The 20758-nt window shown below is 28.3% G+C and overlaps 1 protein-coding gene across 2 annotated transcripts; it reads left to right on the plus strand.

The window, feature by feature from the left end:
• The first annotated feature begins 6791 nt into the window (after positions 1 to 6791).
• Positions 6792 to 9313, plus strand: LOC109123925 (uncharacterized). Of its 2 annotated transcripts, XR_002031775.2 has the most exons (5): positions 6792 to 7459; positions 7879 to 7956; positions 8081 to 8144; positions 8630 to 8713; positions 8808 to 9313. XR_002031775.2 is itself a non-coding variant. In XM_019225063.1 (3 exons), exons 1-3 carry the CDS (start codon positions 6938 to 6940, stop codon positions 8084 to 8086), a joined length of 606 nt encoding a protein of 201 aa, XP_019080608.1. In that variant the 5' UTR covers positions 6792 to 6937; the 3' UTR covers positions 8087 to 8207. The 2 variants fall into 2 exon arrangements, 1 of the variants encoding a protein (XP_019080608.1); XM_019225063.1 differs by lacking the exons at positions 8630 to 8713; positions 8808 to 9313 and having other exon boundaries at positions 8081 to 8207.
• The last annotated feature ends 11445 nt before the right edge of the window (positions 9314 to 20758 follow it).

Here is a 20758-nt window from a genome sequence, read left to right on the forward strand (position 1 = left end):
ACACTGTCAAAGAGTTCTAAGCAGGATGAAAAATAAATAAAAAGTGAAACCATGACTAGTTAGCAACTTAGCTTACCTCAAGTGAATCAAGATGTTCCAAGGTTTCAATAGTTATATTATTATCATCCATTATTAAGTATTTACTTTGACTTTTACAATCAATATAAAAAACAAACAATAAAACAACTATTCCAATTCCAAAGTTTCAAATTTCAAACCAACCAACTACCCTTTTGATTTGAATAATTAACAATTACTAGGGTGGGTCCCCTTGTGTTATTCAAAAGCCAGCAATTATCTAATTGAATTTTTTTTTGATAAATAAAGAGAAATTTTTCTAATTGAAATTTGATAATTGATTAATGAACATCACGCATAACTGTGGTATTATGTTAACTTGTTATGAAATTAAATAATATTTTTTAACAAAAACAAGATATTAAGTAAATTAGCAATTGAAAATATGAAAATAAAAATAAATAACACTATATTTTATAAAATTTATTTAAAAGTGAAATATTTAAATATGATATATTTATAAAAATGACTCTACTACACCTTCAAACTTTAATTCTTATATTCATTTATTCATTTAAATATTCAAATATATAAATATTTTATAAATTTAGTCATTTACTTAATATCAATAGGAAAATTTAGTAATATTAATATAAATTTAGTAAATTCAGTTAATTCCATAGGAAAAGTGATAAGCTGATGTACTAATACCAGAGCAAACCCATAATAATAATTCCATAGGAAAATTTCATAATAATAATATGATAAAATTATTTTTATTAATATCTTTTTTTATTTAATCTTTAATTTTATTAAAAAATATAATATATTCTATTAAGATGAGATAAAATTGTTCTCATGATTTGTTTTTTTTTTTTTAACTCTATTAAATCTAAAAATCAAAATGCTACCCACTTCTTTCACTCGGGCATGAAGAACCCCTTTTCTGAAGTTGCCTTCCAGCCGCAGAATCCCTAAAAAAGCCCTTCTCTCACTCTGCCACTCTCAATCCTCGCAGGTACTAATCTAATCATGTTATTATTATTTTTTTTTGCAACCCCCCTTTGATTCCCAATAAAATCCATGCCCCATTTGATTTTCGGGAAAATTCATCCTCGTTTGATTTCCGAGAAAATCCATGCAAAACCCCCAAGGAAAACCAAAAAAATTGCCTTTCTTTTGCTCTTTGTGTTTTCTGGATCCATTTTAGGGGTCTCTTTGCTGTTGTGCCATTGGATTTAAATTTCAAGAACCCTAAATCAAAACTGAGAAACGGGAAAAATCAAGAATTTTTTTCTTTCTATTTTCATTCTCGTTTCCCACTTTTCTCAGCATCCAACGGGAAAAATAAAAATACTAACAACACATGATAAAAAAAACTCAGATCTGAAAAAAATTAACACTAACCTCAACCTCCAACGTCAGTGGCCCACTAGTGGGGCTTGGATTTTTAAGGAAAAATGAGCACGGGCTGGGAATAGAGAGCAGATCGGATGGAGTTGTAGCTCCAATGTCTCCCTCAGTGGCCCACTGGTGGGCCTAGGGTTTTTAACAAAAAAAACCACACGCAGAGAACAGGGGAAGAGAGCAGCTCGGGTGTTTGGGAAAGTAAAAAATAAAAAGAATAAAAAATTACTTTGTATGTTGACGTGGGCTGAAAAGGGCTATTTTGAACATTTGTTTGAAAAGCAGGCCATTCTGAGCATTTTGTTTCAACGGAAGGCTATTTTGACCCATAAGTCTGCTCGCAGCTTTATGTCTGGCTCTGGAAGGACGATTCAGTAAAAGAAAAAAAAATTGTTTTCTTGTTTGCTTTTTGTAACTTGTAAGTGAAGTTTCTTAGATAAATTAAGCTAAGACGTAATTATATACTTTATTTTGTTTTGAAAAATTATTATCATATGATAAATGTTTGTTGTACTTTTTGTAAGTCATTTTCAAAATTTTCTTATAGTAATCAAAATTATTATTTTTTATTTTTCTAATAATACAAATATTCATATATCATTTTACCATAAATGTCTATGTATTTTTTTTTTCAAAAAAATATTGATTTATTATCATTTTTCCCTTTTATAATGAATTTTTATGTTTTTGTAATTTATTAAAATTAAAAGCATTTTTATGTTATGTGATTATACTATCAAAATCACTTTCACTATTTTCATAAAAGTTTTACGTATAAAAACATTATAGATTAAAAGTCCTATCAAACATATGATTTAATGCGATGGATAGTAATTTTTTAAAAGTACTATCAAACATATGATTTAATGCGATGGATAGTAGTTTTAGAAAGTGTTATTTTTCTTTTGTTTATTAAAAAAGTTAAAAATATTTGTTCAAATTATTATCAAACACACCGTTAATTTATAATATTTTAAAAAACATGTCAAATATAGGATTTATTTTATAATTGTTTACGAGAACAACTTTTTATTATTCAAAATAAAAAAATATCTTTGATAGCTAAAAACTATTTTCTGTTTTCTCTTCTTAAAAATAAAAAATAAGGTGTTTTCAAATAACATCTCTTAATTGTTTTCATTTATTTTTTTACAGTTGTTTTAAAAAATAATTATACAAGTATATAAAATAATTAAAAATAAAGCTCTATTTTAAAAATATATTCAAAAATATTAAAAACAAGATAAAAACATTTATAGTTTCAAACAAACTTTTATTCTACAAATCATTAGAAAATAGTTTTTAAAAATTATTTTTTAAAACTATTTTTAAAAAATAGTTATCAAACATGACTATAATTTTTAAGAATGATTTTTAGAAATAGTTCTAATTTATTTTCAAAAATAAAATCATATTTCAAAACTCAAATATGAAAAATGAAAATTTTCCCATCTTGTTTATGAAGGTACTATGTAGTAACGTATAATACAAAGGTTTTCAAAAATATTTTTAATATTATGAATTGTTGCCATGAGCATTCTACAAAACAATTAAAAATATCTAAATTCTATTCTAAAAAACAACTTATTTTTAAAGAAATTTTCAAAAAATTATTTTTTATCAAAAGTTTATCAAATATGTGTTTTTGAATTAAAAATTTGTTTTTAGGAATAGTTTTCAAACAACACCTTAATATTTAAATATAAATAAAAAAAATGTTATGATAATATTTTTTTATCATGTATTATAAAATAAAATAAAAAATGATTTTTGAAAGAATTATCACTTAAATGATTGTTCAAAATTATTTTTAAGTGATTCTTTAGATTTTAAAGCAATGTTTAATAATTTATCAAATATGTACTTTTTTGACAGGAATGTGCTTTCAAGCATTAAAGCCGCTTTTAATATCAGTCCGAAGCGATAAAATAATTTTGGGCCCCCCGATTTTAAATTTGAATTATTGGTAGATCTTTCATGTGGGTGGTAACAAAAATGAAGTGAATGGTTGGGCGGTGAATATTTAGAAGCAAAAATAAACTAAACCAGGTGTGTGTTTCGAGTAGAACGGGTGTCCTCATACATGTGGCTGACCTTACAACGAAAATATGGGGTTGATGCGATTAATATCTATTAATTAATTAGATTTAATAAAATATTTAGATAAGTCTTATCAATTGCTTAATGCGAAGTAATCAAATTATTATTATGTTAAAATTAAAAAAGAATAAAAGTGAAAAATTAGTATTTGTTTGCATCCATTTTTTAAAGATTTATATTGAAAATGTAATGATTTTTTAAATTTGATTAAAATTTTTTAATTGTTTTAAAGAATAAAATTCTATTTATGACCAAAAATAGTTTTTTTTAACTTACTTTTAAAAAACGTCATCTCCCCTTTTTTCTTTGTTCACTTCAAGTGGGTTTTTATCGTGCTCAGACATTATCTCACAATATAATAATTGATGTTGGAATGAGTGTTTGATAAATTAGTTTAATGACTTATTTAATAATTTAATTTAAATTATTAAGTAAATTAAGCATATTTAATAAATTAATTTAATAATATAACTTAAAATAAAAAAATAAATTTAAATAATAAATAAAAATGATTAATTTATTTTTAAGTCTATATCTTTATTTTATTTTTAAAATTTTATTTATTATAGTTATCATCACGATCAATTCTAATATTTTATGACCTTTATTGTTATTTGACTTTTTTTTATTATAATTATAATTTATGAAGATAAAAATATTAATTTGAAAATTTAAGATAAATTTTAAGTTAATTTTATAAAAAAAAAAACTTTAATACTTTAAAGTAAAAATTAAGAAAAAAAAAAGTTTTAAGTTAATATTTTAAATATAGATATATTTAAAATTAGGTTAAGTGATTAAATAATAAATATTAAGTTTTTAGGAAATAGCCTGGAATTGTAGTGGTCCCTCGTGGATAAAGAAATAGGAGGCCAAGTTGAAATATGGGACAAAGACTTATGAGGTCTAAGTGGGAATATTCGTGGGGAGATTCCAATCATTCCATTGGGTGGATGAGAAAAGGAGACAACCTCACATTGGATTTTGTCGTTTTGAAACTATTCAAGCTCACGCTACTCCCATCAACCATGTGGCCTGAGCATGGTGTTTCCTATAATTGAGGTGACTCAATAATTATTTCACCAAATTCTGATGGTGGCTGCCAGCTCTAAAAGCCAAGTCACCCACAATTAATTATAAAATTAAAGAGATGGAAATCCATTCCCATAAAGCAATCCACGTGTCAACTCTGATCTTTCTCCGACCGGCTTCCCACTTCTCTCTCATTCTCTCTCTTCATTCACCTTACCTGTCTCCCATGGTGGGACCATGTAAATTATTTCCTAACCACAAACGTGCTAATATTTCCACTAATTATTTTTCTCCCAAAAACCACACCTAGTAAATTAAATATTGAAAATCAATAATTAAAAATGATTATTATTATATTTTTTAATAAATATTTTTTAAATACCTCATAATTTTTTTTTCAAACTTACAAAATATATAATAAATATTTTTTAAACACATTAAAAAATGTTATTATTCTTTTTTTATCTAATATATATATATATACACACACGTAAAAGCTAATTTTTATATAAATATATTTCAGGCTATGGATAATTATTTGAATATTTTCTCTATTTTATGAATAATACATAGATTGTCTTAATATATTATTTTGTAGCATGATCATCTGGTGATAATTTTTAATTTTAAACTGAATAATATATTATAATTTAATAATTTGAAAAATATTATAATACTCTTTTAAATCTAAAATAAATGTGAACTTGGCATTGTTTAAATTATTAAAATACAATGTCATCAAGTCAAACAAATGTATCATATTAAAATATGTGCATGTAATTATATCATAAATTTCTCTTATTTTTTTCCTCATACATGATATCTTTTGTATAAAGTTTTATAAATGAAAAATGACAAAATCTTTTGTTACATAAAGAGGTTTAGAAACACATTAAAATAAAAAAGAGAATATAATGGAGTACAAATTAGATGAAAATCACCTTAAATAGGGATATAATATAAAACATGAAAATATAAGAAAAAAACAAGTTGAGATGAAATTTAAGATAAAGAATCAAAGAAAATAAATTATAAATAATCTATTTATAAATATGAAAATATTTTAGTTGGATATTTAAAATTAAAACTCACCATCCATCCTCTTTCTCTCTTTTTCTTTTTCTTATTTTAATAAATTTTCAATTAATTCAAATCGCTAAAAAAATTCATTAATAAACAAATTTACAACATTTCATATAGCTTATTACCAAAAGTCTATATTTTAAAAATTATTAAAATAAGAAAGGAAGAAGATTAAAAAATAAAAATAAACTTTTTATTCTATAATAGTAAAAATAAATAAATTTTAAAATATTTTTTAGTATAAAAGAAAAAAAGTAGTAAATATATTTATTTTAAATAGTATTTTAATCATTAAATTATTTACTTATAAAATTTAAAAGATAATTTTTATTCATTTAAATTAATATTTTTTTCAAAAGTATTTTTTAAAATAGTTTTTGAATTATTAATATAATTTTTGTTTATTTATAATTTAAAAATAGAAAATAATGTCGATTTTTTAATTATTTTAAAAAGAGTTTAAAAAAATATTGAAAAATTAAAAAAAATTAAATAAAAGAGAATTTTATAAAAGTGGGTGTGAAGAATGATGGTATAAAAATAATGGGTTTAAGTCAGGGATATTTTTGTCCATTCCTACCTCAAATCCTTTTTATTTGGAGTACTTTTTATCAATTATCAAGTGCGATATAATGCACAATTCTCCAAAAAAAAATCAGACCCATTGACAGCCTGTCGCCTCCTATTTTGAATTGTTTTCTGCTGGGATGAAAGAGGTGAAACTTTACAATCACATGTCATGTCATTTTCAAACTATCTTGATCCCACCACCTATTGACAGCCTGTTGCCTCCCATTTTGAATGGTTGTCCGTCTTACTTCCTTTTTCTATTTTTTTTTTTATTCAGGTCAAGGACAAGGAATCTTTACTGTTTCGAGCCTAGTTGTATACTTGCTGAGAGCTTTATGTCGAGCCTAGTTCTATTTTTTTTTTAGGGAAAGTTGTGTTTTCATGGCCAATATGCTAATAATATTGTTTTTGGAACCCAGGTTTGTGAAATATGAAAAAATCTATTAATGTGGAAACTTATATCACATTCATGCACGCCGGCTGTGTTTTTTCTACCGAGCTTGCCCCTCCAAGTATCCACGTCAGCAGCCCATATAAGTCCGGGGGATTTTCAGAACCCAAATAATTCCAATTTCGAAGAAAACAAATTTCCCTATATTCTCTGGAAAATCAATTCTCTGGAAACCGCATTTCTCCTCCAAAATCAAACCCCCCAACCGTTCCTTAAGCTGAAAACAAACGCAGAAGCATCCCTCCTCAGCTCCATTGTTTCTCTCTCTTCAATCCCATGATTCTAGAGAGAGAAAGAAAAGAGTTTCAGACTACAGCAATGGCCAAAGCGCGTGACCGATCATCCAAGCCTCTCCACAACTTCTCCTTACCATGCTTGAAATGGGGCAATCAGAGATTCCTTAGATGCATGAAACTCTCTCCAAATACCTCTAATTCTTCATCTTCCCTCATACCCACATCTGTGATTTCGTTCCAAAACGCCGAGACCGACGCCAATGGTGGAATCGAAGCCATTCGCCAGAAACTCATGCTTGATCTCAGAGAGGCCGCCGACAAGATGAGACACTCCATTTTGGAGGACAATTCAGAGAGGCCTTGGAATCTCAGGACTCGGAAAGCGGCTTGTAAGGTCCCCTGTGAGGCGGCTGTAGTGGAGAAAAAGAAGAAAAGAGAGAGACCGAAGTTTTCGGTGTCCCTATCGAGAGAGGAGGTGAGGGATGATTTTATGGTGATGGTCGGTACGCGGCCGTCGAGAAGGCCCAAGAAAAGGGCGAGGATAGTGCAGACGCAGTTGGATGTGAGTTTATTTTAATTTTATATTTGGGTTTTCTGCTGTTTGGTTCTTGAGAAAACAGGCGGCCGAATAGTTGTGCAGTCTTCGTTCTTGTAAGGGTTAGAGTTTGGGTTTTGGTTGTTGTTTTGTTTTGCTCCCTTCTGACAAAATTTAGGAAAACAGAAATTAGGAAGAGAGAAATTGGAACTATTTGAGACTTTGAGAAAAGGAAATCTTTTGCAGGTGATTAAAACTAATTGATCTATCTGGGTTTGTTCGGGATATGTTCTCTTTATAGATTCAAAATTTTATTTTGCCCTTTTTTTATCTTGGTTTTCTCGACCTCCAAACACAGGGTTGCTGATTTTATTCCTCATGCTCCATCTGTATTATTCTCTATTTCATCTTGATAACACCTGAGTTTTTTTTGCTTCATCTTGCAGTCAATTTTTTCGGGTTTGTGGCTGACAGAAATAACACTTGATACATACAAACTCCCCGACTTACCTGAATCAACAAAGGTAACAATTCCTAGTTCCATTTCTCCACACACTCTCTCTCTATCTCTAGATAGTTTGTATATTCATTCATTCTTCTTTTGATTCTGACTCTGGTGGATTACTGATGTGATAACTGTTTCTGCAGGTATAGAGGAGGAGGTTTGGATGGTTACTCAGAATTTCAAATATTCTGGTCATAAAAGTTAACGGTAATAACACACCATCAATGTAAATTGGGAATGAAGTGAAATAAAATTTGAAATTCCATTGCATCTCTCCTTCATGATTTTACAATGCATTTCTGAATTCATAGCAGAATAAGTGGGATTCTAGCTACAAGAGAATGCTATATCCGGGGAATTTATGTTCTGCGGTTTGAAATTGTTGGGTAGCTTCAGAGTTTTCAGCTCTTATCTTGTTGGGACTCAAACCCAGAAGCACAGTTTTTTTCACGCTTGGCTTCCCTTCTGTCTTTGATTTCAGTTGAGTAAATTGCCCAATTATGAATTATGGTTGGGGTTGCAACTTGAGTTGGTTGGGTTGGGTAGGGTTTGCACCAAACCTGAGCCCAATCCAAAATTAATACAATCTAAATCCAACACATTATGATTTTTTCAATGTCAGTTATTTGGGTTATATTGGACAAATTCAGGTTTGAGTTATTCTCTAATTCAACTTATGGTGCATTGTGCAGGCACAGGAGCAGCCACAAAGCACACCTCACATGCAGGTACCATCAGTAGCCTCGACCTCCACAGCCGGTGACGATGCTACAGAGGTATTGCATAGCCACTAATCACTCATACATGTTGTTCCATACAGACTCCATACAATACTATGCTTATAATATTTTTTGTTCCACTTTATAACAGGTTATTGAAGCCCGCATCAGTGAGACATCAAAGACTATGCTTAGATTAGCTTTGTCTTTGGTGCGAGATGTGGGTGCATTACGTTGTCGGCCCGGTGGATCAGAGGGGAATTCTTCCGTCCCTTGCCCATCACCAGAGCACCACACTAAAGATCAACCAATGTGGCCAACACGAGTGAGGCAGCCATTAGCTGAGGAAATTGAACCAAAAGACAGCCTCGTACCAACCCCCCATTCGCCAGTTGGAATGGGACCATCACCAACTCCCACTTATTCCGAGCCATTGGTCCCACAGTCTCAGGCAAAGGCATCCCTTCCAGCTGAAGTGACAGTAGTGACAGTATTTGTTCTTTTATTATAGTTAAGGGTACTGGTCAGTGTTGTATTGGCGACTGATTGGACAACAACTGTGATTGTAAGATGTGATCCAAAGTGATAGGTTTATTATGGGGTATGATACTAATTTCATAAGAGAACAACAAACATAGACTGGAACCTATTTGTTTGTACACTAATGTAGTTTCAGTTTATCCTTCTATACTCACATTAGTAAATTGTTTGACGGCTTTCCTTTCATATTTAGTTATTGTGTAAGCTTTTACATAGCATCTTCTGTTAATGTTATTGGTAAGTTGGGAGGTTTGTTTGGTTTGATTTACTACATTAGAAATAGTTTGCTGGTATACCAATAGTTTGCAATGGCGTCCTTCAAATCCTGATCTACTAGGGTTCAAGACTATTGTGCATCCTCATTGGCAAGGGCTACTTAGGGTTCCTAAATGATTGTGCATTTTGCTAATTTTGTGCTTCAAACCATGTACAGGTTGTTATAGAAAAAATAAATGTGGTAGAAAACCAATAAATATTTGCTTCGCATGATCACCTTCCGTATCCAACCAAAACCATCGTAACTTGACATAACCAGAAAAATGAGAAAACAACAGTATGATTAAATAAATACTGAGAGTGAAAAATTGTCGGGAGAGCAAAATTTATTGAATATGGTTTAAGGTAGTGTCATGCTACAATAGGTAATGAAATTAACTAATGAAAATCTGAAGTCACAAAATGGCTACATTTCTCGTAGGTGCGTTAAGGTAGTACCTGAGGTACATTAAGGTAGTACCTGAAGACCATTAAGGTAGTACCTTATGTGCATTAAGGTAGTACCTGAAATTTCTTATGATTACATAAGGTACCGTTGGAGTAACCTATGAGAACATAACAATGTCATGCTGCAATAGGTAATGAAATTAACTAATAAAAATCTGAAGCCACAGAATGACTACATTTCTCGCAGGTTCGTTAAGGTAGTACCTGAGGTACATTAAGGTAGTACCTGAAGACCATTAAGGTAGTACCTTATGTGCATTAAGGTAGTACCTGAAATTTCTTATGATTACATCAGGTCGATGGAGTCACCTATGACAACATAACAACGTCATGTTACAATAGGTAATGAAATGAACTAATAAAAATTTGAAGTCACAGAATAGCTACATTTCTCGCAGGTGCGTTAAGGTAGTACCTGAGGTACATTAATGTAGTACTTGAAGATCATTACGGTAGTACCTTAAGTGCATTAAGGTAGTACCTGAAATTTCTTATGATTACATAAGTTACCGATGGAGTTGCCTATGACAACATAACAACGTCATGCTACAATAGGTAATGAAATGAACTAATTGTGTCTAAAGTCATAGAAGAGCTACATTTCTCGCAGGTGCATTAAGGTAGTACCGGATGTACATTAATGTAGTACCTCAGGACCATTAAGGTAGTACCTGAGGTGCATTAAGGTAGTACATGAAATTTGTTATAATTACATACGCCACCGATGGAGTAACCTATGAGAACATAACAATGTCATGTTGTAATGTGTAATGAAATGAACTAATTGTGTCTTAAGTCACACAACAACAACATTTCTCAAATATGCACTAAGATAGTACCTGATGTACATTAATGTAGTACCTCAAGACCATTCAGGTAGTACATGTTTTGCATTAAGGTAGTACCTGATGCGATGAAACAATTCTGTCTTCGTTGACAAAAGATGTACACTACAAATTCCAACAAACATTACAAATTCACAAACACTACCAACAATTTCTACTAACCAACACATAATTTATGCATTTTAATTTTTATTATTATTATTATTATTATTATTATTCTCAACATATATGATTGAATTATCAAGTTTTTCGCCAATATATGATATTGCCTAATTATATTCATCAATTATTACCATCAGTCTAAAAATCTGAATAAATACACAAGTTTTCCACCCAATTTCTAAATATGTCCACAACATTTTTCCATTTCATGAGTCTCCAATACACAAAAATATTGAGATCGAACAGCCGCTCATGCGATCCAAAATCGACATTCGCCTCAACCTATGCCCTCACCAATGGAGGAAAAATTGCAAATACAACAACCACTCGAAAATCACTCTTCTGCTCCATTTTAAACAAAAAAAATATTAAAAAAACAACCCTAAATACAAATTAATTACCTTCACATTTGATGTGAAGGTTACAAAAAAATGTGATCCAATGAGAAGAACACGAGATTTCTTCTTCATGAACCAAATATATATGAGTTGTCGTTTCCATTCCGATTCGCTATCCTAAACCAGATTTTCAGTCAACACGTACCCTCCTCAAGCCGTCTTCTTAACTCGACCTTGTTTCAATGAAGTGCTCCATTTGGTTCTTCACAATTACCACAAGCAACAAAAATTTTGATTCAGGTTTTCAAGTAAAGGTTTATACTTTCAAATGTGTGAAATTTTGCAAATTTTCACACCCTCTTCGATCCGGAGGGGTGACGAAATTGGGATGATCGGGTCCAAATGGTTAGGACTTTGAGAGGAGAAGGGGTTGAAGATAGAAAACTAGATTGGAGTTTGGGATTAAAGGCTTCAGAAATTAGATGAGAGAAATTGTTGAAAAATATACAAGATTCTCTGCTTCGCCTCGGTGACGGAGTGAAGACAAATGAGAGGAATGGCTGCCAAAATGAGAGAGAGGGAAAAAAGAACGGCTGAACACTAGGGTTTTCTTGTGGAAACCTCTGCTTCGCCTCCGTGACAGAGTGTAGAAAGATGAGAGGAATGGGTACCAAATGAGACAGAGGGAGGAACAATGGTCAGTCGCCTATGATGTTTTTTGTGTTTGATTTTGCAAAAGAAAACCGGTTCAGTTTCAGCCCGTGCTGAGATGGGCTGCTGACATGGTAAGGAGAAGTTGTGGAGAGGCTTGGATGATCGGTCACGCGCTTTGGCCATTGCTGTAGTCTGAAACTCTTTTCTTTCTCTCTCTAGAATCATGGGATTGAAGAGAGAGAAACAATGGAGCTGAGGAGGGATGCTTCTGCGTTTGTTTTCAGCTTAAGGGATGGTTGGGGGTTTGATTTTGGAGGAGAAATGCGGTTTCCAGAGAATTGATTTTCCAGAGAATATAGGGAAATTTGTTTTCTTCGAAATTGGAATTATTTGGGTTCTGAAAATCCCCCGGACTGAGATGGGCTACTGACGTGGATACCTGGAGGGGCAAGCTCGGTAGAAAAAACACAGCCGGCTTAGAGTGCATGAATGTGATATAAGTTTCCACATTAACAGATGTTTTTCATATTTCTCAAACCTGGGTTCCAAAAACAATATTATTAGCATATTGGCCCATGAAAACACAATTTTCCCTTTTTTTTATATATACTTTTTTTGCTTTGAATAATTATTATCTTATAATAAATGTTTTTTGTACTTTTTGTAAGTAATTTTCAAAATTTTCTTGTAGTAATCAAAATTATTATATTTTTATTTTTCTAATAATGTAAATATTTATACATCATTTTATCATAAATGTCTATCTATTTTTTTTTTGGAAAAAGTATCGGTTTATCATAATTTATCCCTTTTACAATGAATTTTTATGTTTTTCTTAATAATTTATTAATATTAAAAACGTTTTTATGTTATATGATGTATTATAAAAAATACTATCAAAATCACTTTCACTATTCTTGTAAAAGTGTTACTGACAAAAACACTATAAATTAAAAGTACTTTTATGATAATCACTATTAAATATATGATTTGAATATGATAGTAATTTTAGAAAGTGTTTATAATATTTTTAGTATTTTAATAATTTCATTTTTCTAACATAAAAAAATTAGAAATACTTTCTTAAATCAATCTCAAATACATTGTTATTTTGACAATATTTTCAAAAACAAATGTTAAATATAACATTTATTTGATAATTGTTTTCAAAAACAATTTTCTATTATAAAAAAAAAAAAAACAACAAAAAAATACATTTGATAATTAAAAATTATTTTCTATTTTACCTTCTTAAGAATAAAAAATAAAATATTTTTGGATAACATCTTGTAATTGTTTTCTATTGTTTTCATTTATTTTTGGACAATTGTTTAAAAAAATAATCATACAAGCATATAAAATGACTAAAAATAAAGTTCTATTTTAAAAATATATTAAAAAATATTAAAAACAAGTAAAAAATAATAAAAGTGAAAAATTAGTATTTGTTTGCATCCATTTTGTAAAGATTTATATTGAAAATGTAATGATTTTTAAAATATGATTAAAAAAATTAAGAAATAATTTTTTATTATTTCAAAATTTTAAAATTTCAAAGTGATTTTTAATAATATAAGATAAATCTAGTTTTCTTTCTTTCTTTCTTTTTTTTTTTTTTTTTATAAGAAACTTTATTTTAATATGGAAGTTTCTATTCTTAAAAATAAAGAAGACGTGTAATGTACCAAGCAGGCCATGGGAGACTTTCTTTCATATTTTGATGGTTATGCTAATAATTGTCAATCCCTGGACTTCAAGATGAAAGATTAGTACTCTTTGATAATGTTTTTAAAATTTTAATTGTTTTAAAGAATAAAATTCTGTTTATGACCTTAATTATAAAAAAAATGGTTTTTTAACTTAATTTTTTAATAAAAATATTGTATATTTATATATATTTTAAAAGTTGTCATTTTATTTATTATATTTTTAATTGGAAATAAGTTTGGGTATTCAAGTAGGTTGACCAGACCTAATCCAATGAAAAAATAATAATAACGAAAAGAACCGTTTCTGAAAATATTTTATGCCTTTAAAAAAATATAATTTTTGAAATGTGATCTCTTTTTTTTCTTTGTCCACTTCAAGTGGGCTTTTATAGTGCAGATATTAAGTATAGGTTATAATTTATTTTGATTATAATTTATGAAAATAAAAATATTAATTTGATGATTTAAAATAAATTTTAAATTAATTTTATAAAAAAAATTTAATACTTAAAAGTAAAAATTAAGAAAAAAAAATTTAAACCAATATTTTAAGTATAGATTAATTTAAAGTTAGGTAAAGTGATTAAATAATAAATATTAAGTTTTTAGGAAATAGCCTGGAATTATAGTGGTCCCTCGTGGATAAAGAAATAGGAGGCCAAGTTGAAATATGGGACAAAGACTTATGAGGTCTAAGTGGGAATATTCGTGTGGAGATTCCAATCATTCCATTGGGTGGATGAGAAAAGGAGACATCCTCACATTGGATTTTGTCGTTTTGAAACCATTCACACTCGAAAACTTCCACGCCACTCCCATCAACCATGTGACCTGAGCTTGGTGTTTCCTATAATTGAGGTCTCATTTCCTTAATAATTACTTCACCAAATTCTGATGGTGGTTGGCACCACTTGGCAGCTCTATCCGCCAAGTCACCCACAATTAATTATAAAATTAAAGAAATGGAAATCCACTCTCATAAACGATCCACGTGTCAACTCTCCTTTTGTGTCGACCGCCTGATGAATTTCCAGACCCTCAAAACACAGGTGGAAGTTTTCGAGTTTGAATAGTTTCAATACGACAAAATCCAATGTGAGGCTGTCTCCTTTTCTCATCCACCCAATGGAATGATTGGAATCTCCACATGAATATTCCCACGAGAAAGAGTCCTAGGAATAGACCCTTATGCCAATCAAGGGCTAAACCCGAAACTTAGACAATCAGTTATATACGATTCAACGGAAATTCAACAAGATAACCCCGAAACGAGGCAACCCCTCCATGGTGAAAACTCTGACCCCAGCCTCCGACATTAAGGTACAGTGAGGATGAGAGAATAAATCAGTTTTTTTCAATCAAGCCAAACAGTTATCCATTTAATTTATATATTATTAAAGCTAAAAATAATTATAGGAAGCTAAAATTTATATAATATATAAACAAATTTAAATTAATAAATTTATTTTTATATTATTAAATTAAATCACACATAATTATAAATATATTAATATTTATAATTTATTAAATAAAATTTATATAATATGTAAATGTGAAAATAAAAAATTATTATTTAATTTTGACTATGTATTAGAGGTTGTATATCCTAATTCTATAATTTAAAAAAATTACATTATTTTATTCATATTATTTACATATTTATTATTATAAAATTTTAAGACAATCATTTTTCTAGTTTTTGTTTGTGACATGTAATCACTTAGAGGAATGGTTCCATCCAATGTCTTGAATTACCAGGTTCAACTCTACTTTGTTTTATCAATTAAGGACAAACTAATGTCATTAATTTAAATTAAAATTTAAACGTAATATCATCTATCCCTGCGTAGGAATAAGCTAAGATATAATTAAAATTAAAACGTAATATCATATAATTAAAATTAAAATTTAATTATATAATTAAGCTAAGATATAATTATATACTTTATTTTACTCTGAAAAATGATTATCTAATCATAAACATCATAAATGTTTGTTGTACTTTTGTAAGTAATTTTCATATTAAATAAATAAACTACTTAATAGATAAGTTAACAAATTTTTTAGAAATCCTTAAGTGACACAATGTATAGAAAATTATGAGGACGCTATTTTATACTTGTTACGTTTTATTAAATTTTTTAAAGTTTATTAATTTTTAGGTTTTTTCTATTCGTGAAAATTTTAAAGGAAAGAAATAAAGAGTAAAAATAGGAATAAATAAAAAATAATAATTATTTTTATATATTATTTCACACATGTGTAATTGAATTTTAACTTTTTATATAACAATTAAATAATTCTAAAATATATTAGTTTTTAATAAATTTTAATTGTATTTATTTTTCTATTACATTTTTTTATGTTAAAATCAAATATTAAAAATATTTTTTATTGGTTTTCCAAAAGTGTATTAGAGTGTGTTTAATAATATTTTAATTTGAAATATTTTTATAGAAGTGTTTTTACAAGAATAACTTATTAAATATTTCTTTAAAAAATATTAGAAGTGATTTTTTTTAATATTATAAATGATTTTTTTAATTTTTTAAAAGTGTTTCCAAAATTTTGAAAAATATTTATTTATTTATTTATTTCAAAAACACTTTTTATGCTAGAAACATTTTTATGCTAAAATATAAAATATAATTTTTATTCATTTAAATTAATATATTTTTTTCAAAAGTATTTTTTAAACTAGTTTTTAAATCATTAATATAATTTTTGTTTATTTATAATTTAAAAATAAAAAATAATTCCAAATTTTCAATTGTTTTTCAAAGAGTTTAAAAAAATAATAAAAAATAATTAAATAAGGGAGAATTTTATAAAAGTGGCATAAAAAAGAGGGGTATAAAAATAAAAATGATGGGTAGAAGTTAAAGGGGTGTTTTTGTCTATTCCACACATATCCTATATCTTGTAATGAATAATGGATATTTGAAGGACCTTTTGCCCAAGGTGATGTAATGCAATATTCTCCCAAAAATCAGACCAATAAATTTTGAGTTGAAAACTGGGATGAAAGAGGTGAAACTTTACAATCACATGTCATGTCATTTTCAAACTATCTTGATCCCACCCATTGACAGCCTGTCACCCGCCTACTTAAGAATAAAAAATAAATAAGATGTATTAATTGTTTTCATTTATTTTTTGACAGTTATTTTAAAAAATAATTATATAAATATATAAAATAATTAAAAATAAAGCTCTATTTTAAAAATATATTAAAAAATATTAAAAATAAGATAAAAACATTTATAGTTCCAAACAAACTTTTATTCTACAAATCATTAGAAAACGGTTTTCAAAAATCATTTTTTTAAACTATTTAAAAAAAAAACAGTTATCAAACATTACCATAATTTTTAAGAATGATTTTTAGAAATAGTTCTAAATTTTTTTCAAAAATAAAATTATATTTCAAAACTCAAATATGAAAAATGAAATTTTCTCATCTTGTTTATGAAGGTACTATGTAGTAACGTATAATACAAATATTTTCAAAAATATTTTTAATATTATGAATTGTTGCCACGAGCATTCTACAAAGCAATTAAAAATATCTAAAATCTATTCTAAAAAACAACTTATTTTTAAAGAAATTCTTAAAAAATTATTTTTTATCAAAAGTTTATCAAATATGTGTTTTTGAATTAAAAAATTGTTTTCAGGAATAGTTTTCAAACTACACCTTAATGTTTAAATATAAATAAAAAATTGTTATGATAATATTTTTTTTCGTGTATTATAAAATAAAAAAAATGATTTTTGAAAGAATTATCACTTAAATAATTGTTCAAAATTATTTTTAAGTGATTATTTAGATTTTAAAGCAATGTTTAATAATTTATCAAATATGTACTTTTTTGGCAGGAATGTGCTTTCAAGCATTAAAGTCGCTTTTAATTGATTTCAATATCAATCCTAAGCGACAAAATAATTTTGGGCCCCCCGAATTTAAGTTTGAATTATTGGTGGATCTTTCATGTTGGCGGTAACAAAAATGAAGTGTATGGTTGGGCGGTGAATATTTAGAAGCAAAAATAAACTAAACCAAGCGTGTGTTCCGACTCCTGAGTAGAGCGGGTGTCCTCATACATGTGGCCGACCTTACAACGAAAACGTGGGGTTGATGTGATTAATATCTATTAATTACTTATATTTAATAAAATATTTAGATAAGTCTTATCAATTGCTTAATGCCACGTAATCCAATTATTATTATGTTAAAATTAAAAAAGAATAAAAGTGATAAATTAGTATCCGTTTGCATTCAATTTTTAAAGATTTATATTGAAAATGTAATGATTTTTAAAATTTGATTAAAAAATTAAGAAATAATTTTTTTTTTTATTTCAAAATTTAAAATTTGAAAGTGATTTTCAAGAATATAAGATAAATCTATTTTTTTAAAAAAAAAATTGATTTTTAATATGGAAGTATCTATTTTTAAAAATAAAGATGCATCTAAAAATGAAATAAAATAATTTATATGTACCTAGTCGTAATGAGTTCCTATGTACCTTGTTCTACAGATAAGTCTAGCCTCTCAGTGCTATGGATCACTCATTCATTCTATGGACTGCATTTATGTGCACCTTGATGCAAATAGATAAGTCAAGTCTCTGGGTGTTATGGTCCTATGGATGGCTCATTCTATAGATAAGTCTAGCCTCTAGGTGCTATGGATCACTAGTTCTATGGATTGCATTTATGTGCACCTCGTTGTATCTAGATAAGTCTAGTCTCTGGGTGTTATCGATGGCTCATTCTATAGATAAGTCTAGCCTTTAATGGTTATGGACCACTCATTATGCATGCATGTATGGATCACTAGTTTTACCTACATGCATGCATTTGTTTGGTCGGAACTAAAACCAATCAATCAATTTCCTCTTTTAAGTTTAACTAAAGTGGCTGTATTGCTTTGGTTTATAAAATAGTCGGAATTGGATCAATCAAACAATGGGCATCCCTGGGAAACATTATGTTTATAAACATGTAAAATTTTGTTTGATTACGGTTCTATCTCTATATTTGTAGATACTTTTATTAAAATTTTAGTATACATTCTAAATAATATATAAATATAAAAATTATTGGTTGATGTTAAAGGTGGGGGATACTAATCCTTTTTACTTGTATGGTGGACAAAAATTTGAGTGTCATTTCATATCTTTTAAGTCTATATATATTTGCCTTTGTTTTAGTTGTGAAGTGTTCATATGGATCTTTTCACACTAAGGCCCGCAATTAAGAGTATATCAACCATAAGAGATAAGGACACGAAATGAGATTTTTATAAGCCATTTTGAAGGCTTCAATTGTTAAAGGTAGATCCCCTTACTTAAAAGTCCTATCTACTCACAATACCATATATGTAACCTCCTACCCTGGCTTGCCCCATTAGCTAACTTCAAAATGTAGCTATTTCAAAAGAGAGAGAATAATAAATGCAACGTCAATAATATAAGGGACCCTATAACTTAAAAATTGAACTACTCATCCTTAAGAGAGAGAGAGAGAGAGAAAAACTTACATTTATCTAATGCTTTCAACTTGTGGATTGAGAATGCCTTATCTTTAATCAAGCCTTCATCTCCTCGTTATCCTTCATCAAATCTTCATTTTGTTGCATTAATTATTCAACTATTGATCAAAATGCACTCTTTGTTGTTCCATACACTCCATGATTTGATGAAAGTACTCTCTTATAGCATGGTCCTCCCTTATAAACCTTTCTTTTTGCTCCAATCTTTCTGACATGGTTGCATCTTCCCCATAGAGGGTGCCAAAGTCATGTGTCTTTTCTTTTTCTTTTCTCTTCTACATATGGTCATGTCTTTAATGCCAAGCAATAGTCTCAATGTAGTAGCTAGATCAAATCTATGTTTCTCTATGTTCACGTTCCATCCTTGTTTGCTGCCTAGTAGTTTATTGAACCGACAAATTCTTGGTTGGTGACTTTATAGTTGGAGTCAAGATACCATAAGGTATAGCACAATATCAATTTAGAAGAAAACTTGTAAATTTGAGGGGAGTGTTAAATTGTTTTTTCATACAAACATCTTCAATTCAAAATATCATTTGTTAACCATGTAAAATTATTTTATAATTTATCCTCTAATGTATCAAATAATTTTTGAATTATTTTACAATTTACAGTCTCATATATGAATAGAATTCAATTCTTCCTGACATATAGTTTTCATTTGACAAGCTCTATTTGCAAATTATTACTATTCCATTAATATCATCAAATATACATACTATTATTCTTTTACCCTATCTCCTCATCTTGTGAGTAAAAAATTTAAATATAACTGAATTGTTAAAAATCTAAATAGTTTAAATTTAATATGTTAGTATCACTATCAAGTCTGAAGATATCATAAGCAATATTGAATATAAATTTCACAATTTGTCTATTTCATAGTTGATGACTCTAGCTTGTAGAGTCTAAGCAAAAACACATTAAACAAAATTTGAACTCCATGCAAGGTATGGATTCTAACTTCTATAAAAAAAAAAATCTTTTACTATTTTGTCCTAATCCATATTATAATTTTCTTTCAGACCAAATCTGAATAAAATATTTTGATTACTATTTTACTTAAATAAAAAATGGTCCTTCCCGGTAAAAGCTATGCTTTGGATTCTAGCTTCTATAATTCTTGGGGTTTATACTTATTTAGGGTTTGGGATTGATTTTGACAAAAATATTTTTAACCTATAGCAGTTTTGTTGCTAGTACTTATAGCTCTTAATCTCAAATTTGATGGTCCTCATATGATGAGTCTTGTAGAACCTTAAATTTATGCTTTAATTTGATGCCCTTTTCATGCCTCAAGCCCCGATTGCTTCAAGCCCAACCAAATATAAGCAATGATAAATCAACAAATAGAGATTTACACCATGATCCAAGTGGAGATTCATAATGTGACTCAAATAGTAACCATCCACAATTATGAAGGAATTTCAACAACTATGAATAGTGTAGGAACACTACAACAAATAAGGGGTTTTTCCATAAATTAATTTATGGTTAAAAGAGAATTTTTTGTAATAGAATATTTTTTTCTATAAAAAATTATTGTTGCAAGTTTGTTGCTATAAATCTATGAG

This window comes from Vitis vinifera, chromosome 14 (genome assembly GCF_030704535.1).
Source record: "Vitis vinifera cultivar Pinot Noir 40024 chromosome 14, ASM3070453v1".
Lineage (NCBI taxonomy): Eukaryota > Viridiplantae > Streptophyta > Magnoliopsida > Vitales > Vitaceae > Vitis > Vitis vinifera.

Excerpts from the sequence above, each read along its gene's own strand:
- LOC109123925 (XM_019225063.1), top strand. The coding sequence starts at position 6,938 with ATGATTCTAGAGAGAGAAAGAAAAGAGTTTCAGACTACAGCAATGGCC. Across the intron at positions 7,460-7,878 it reads TAGTGCAGACGCAGTTGGAT|TCAATTTTTTCGGGTTTGTG; the intron begins GTGAGTTTATTT and ends TTCATCTTGCAG.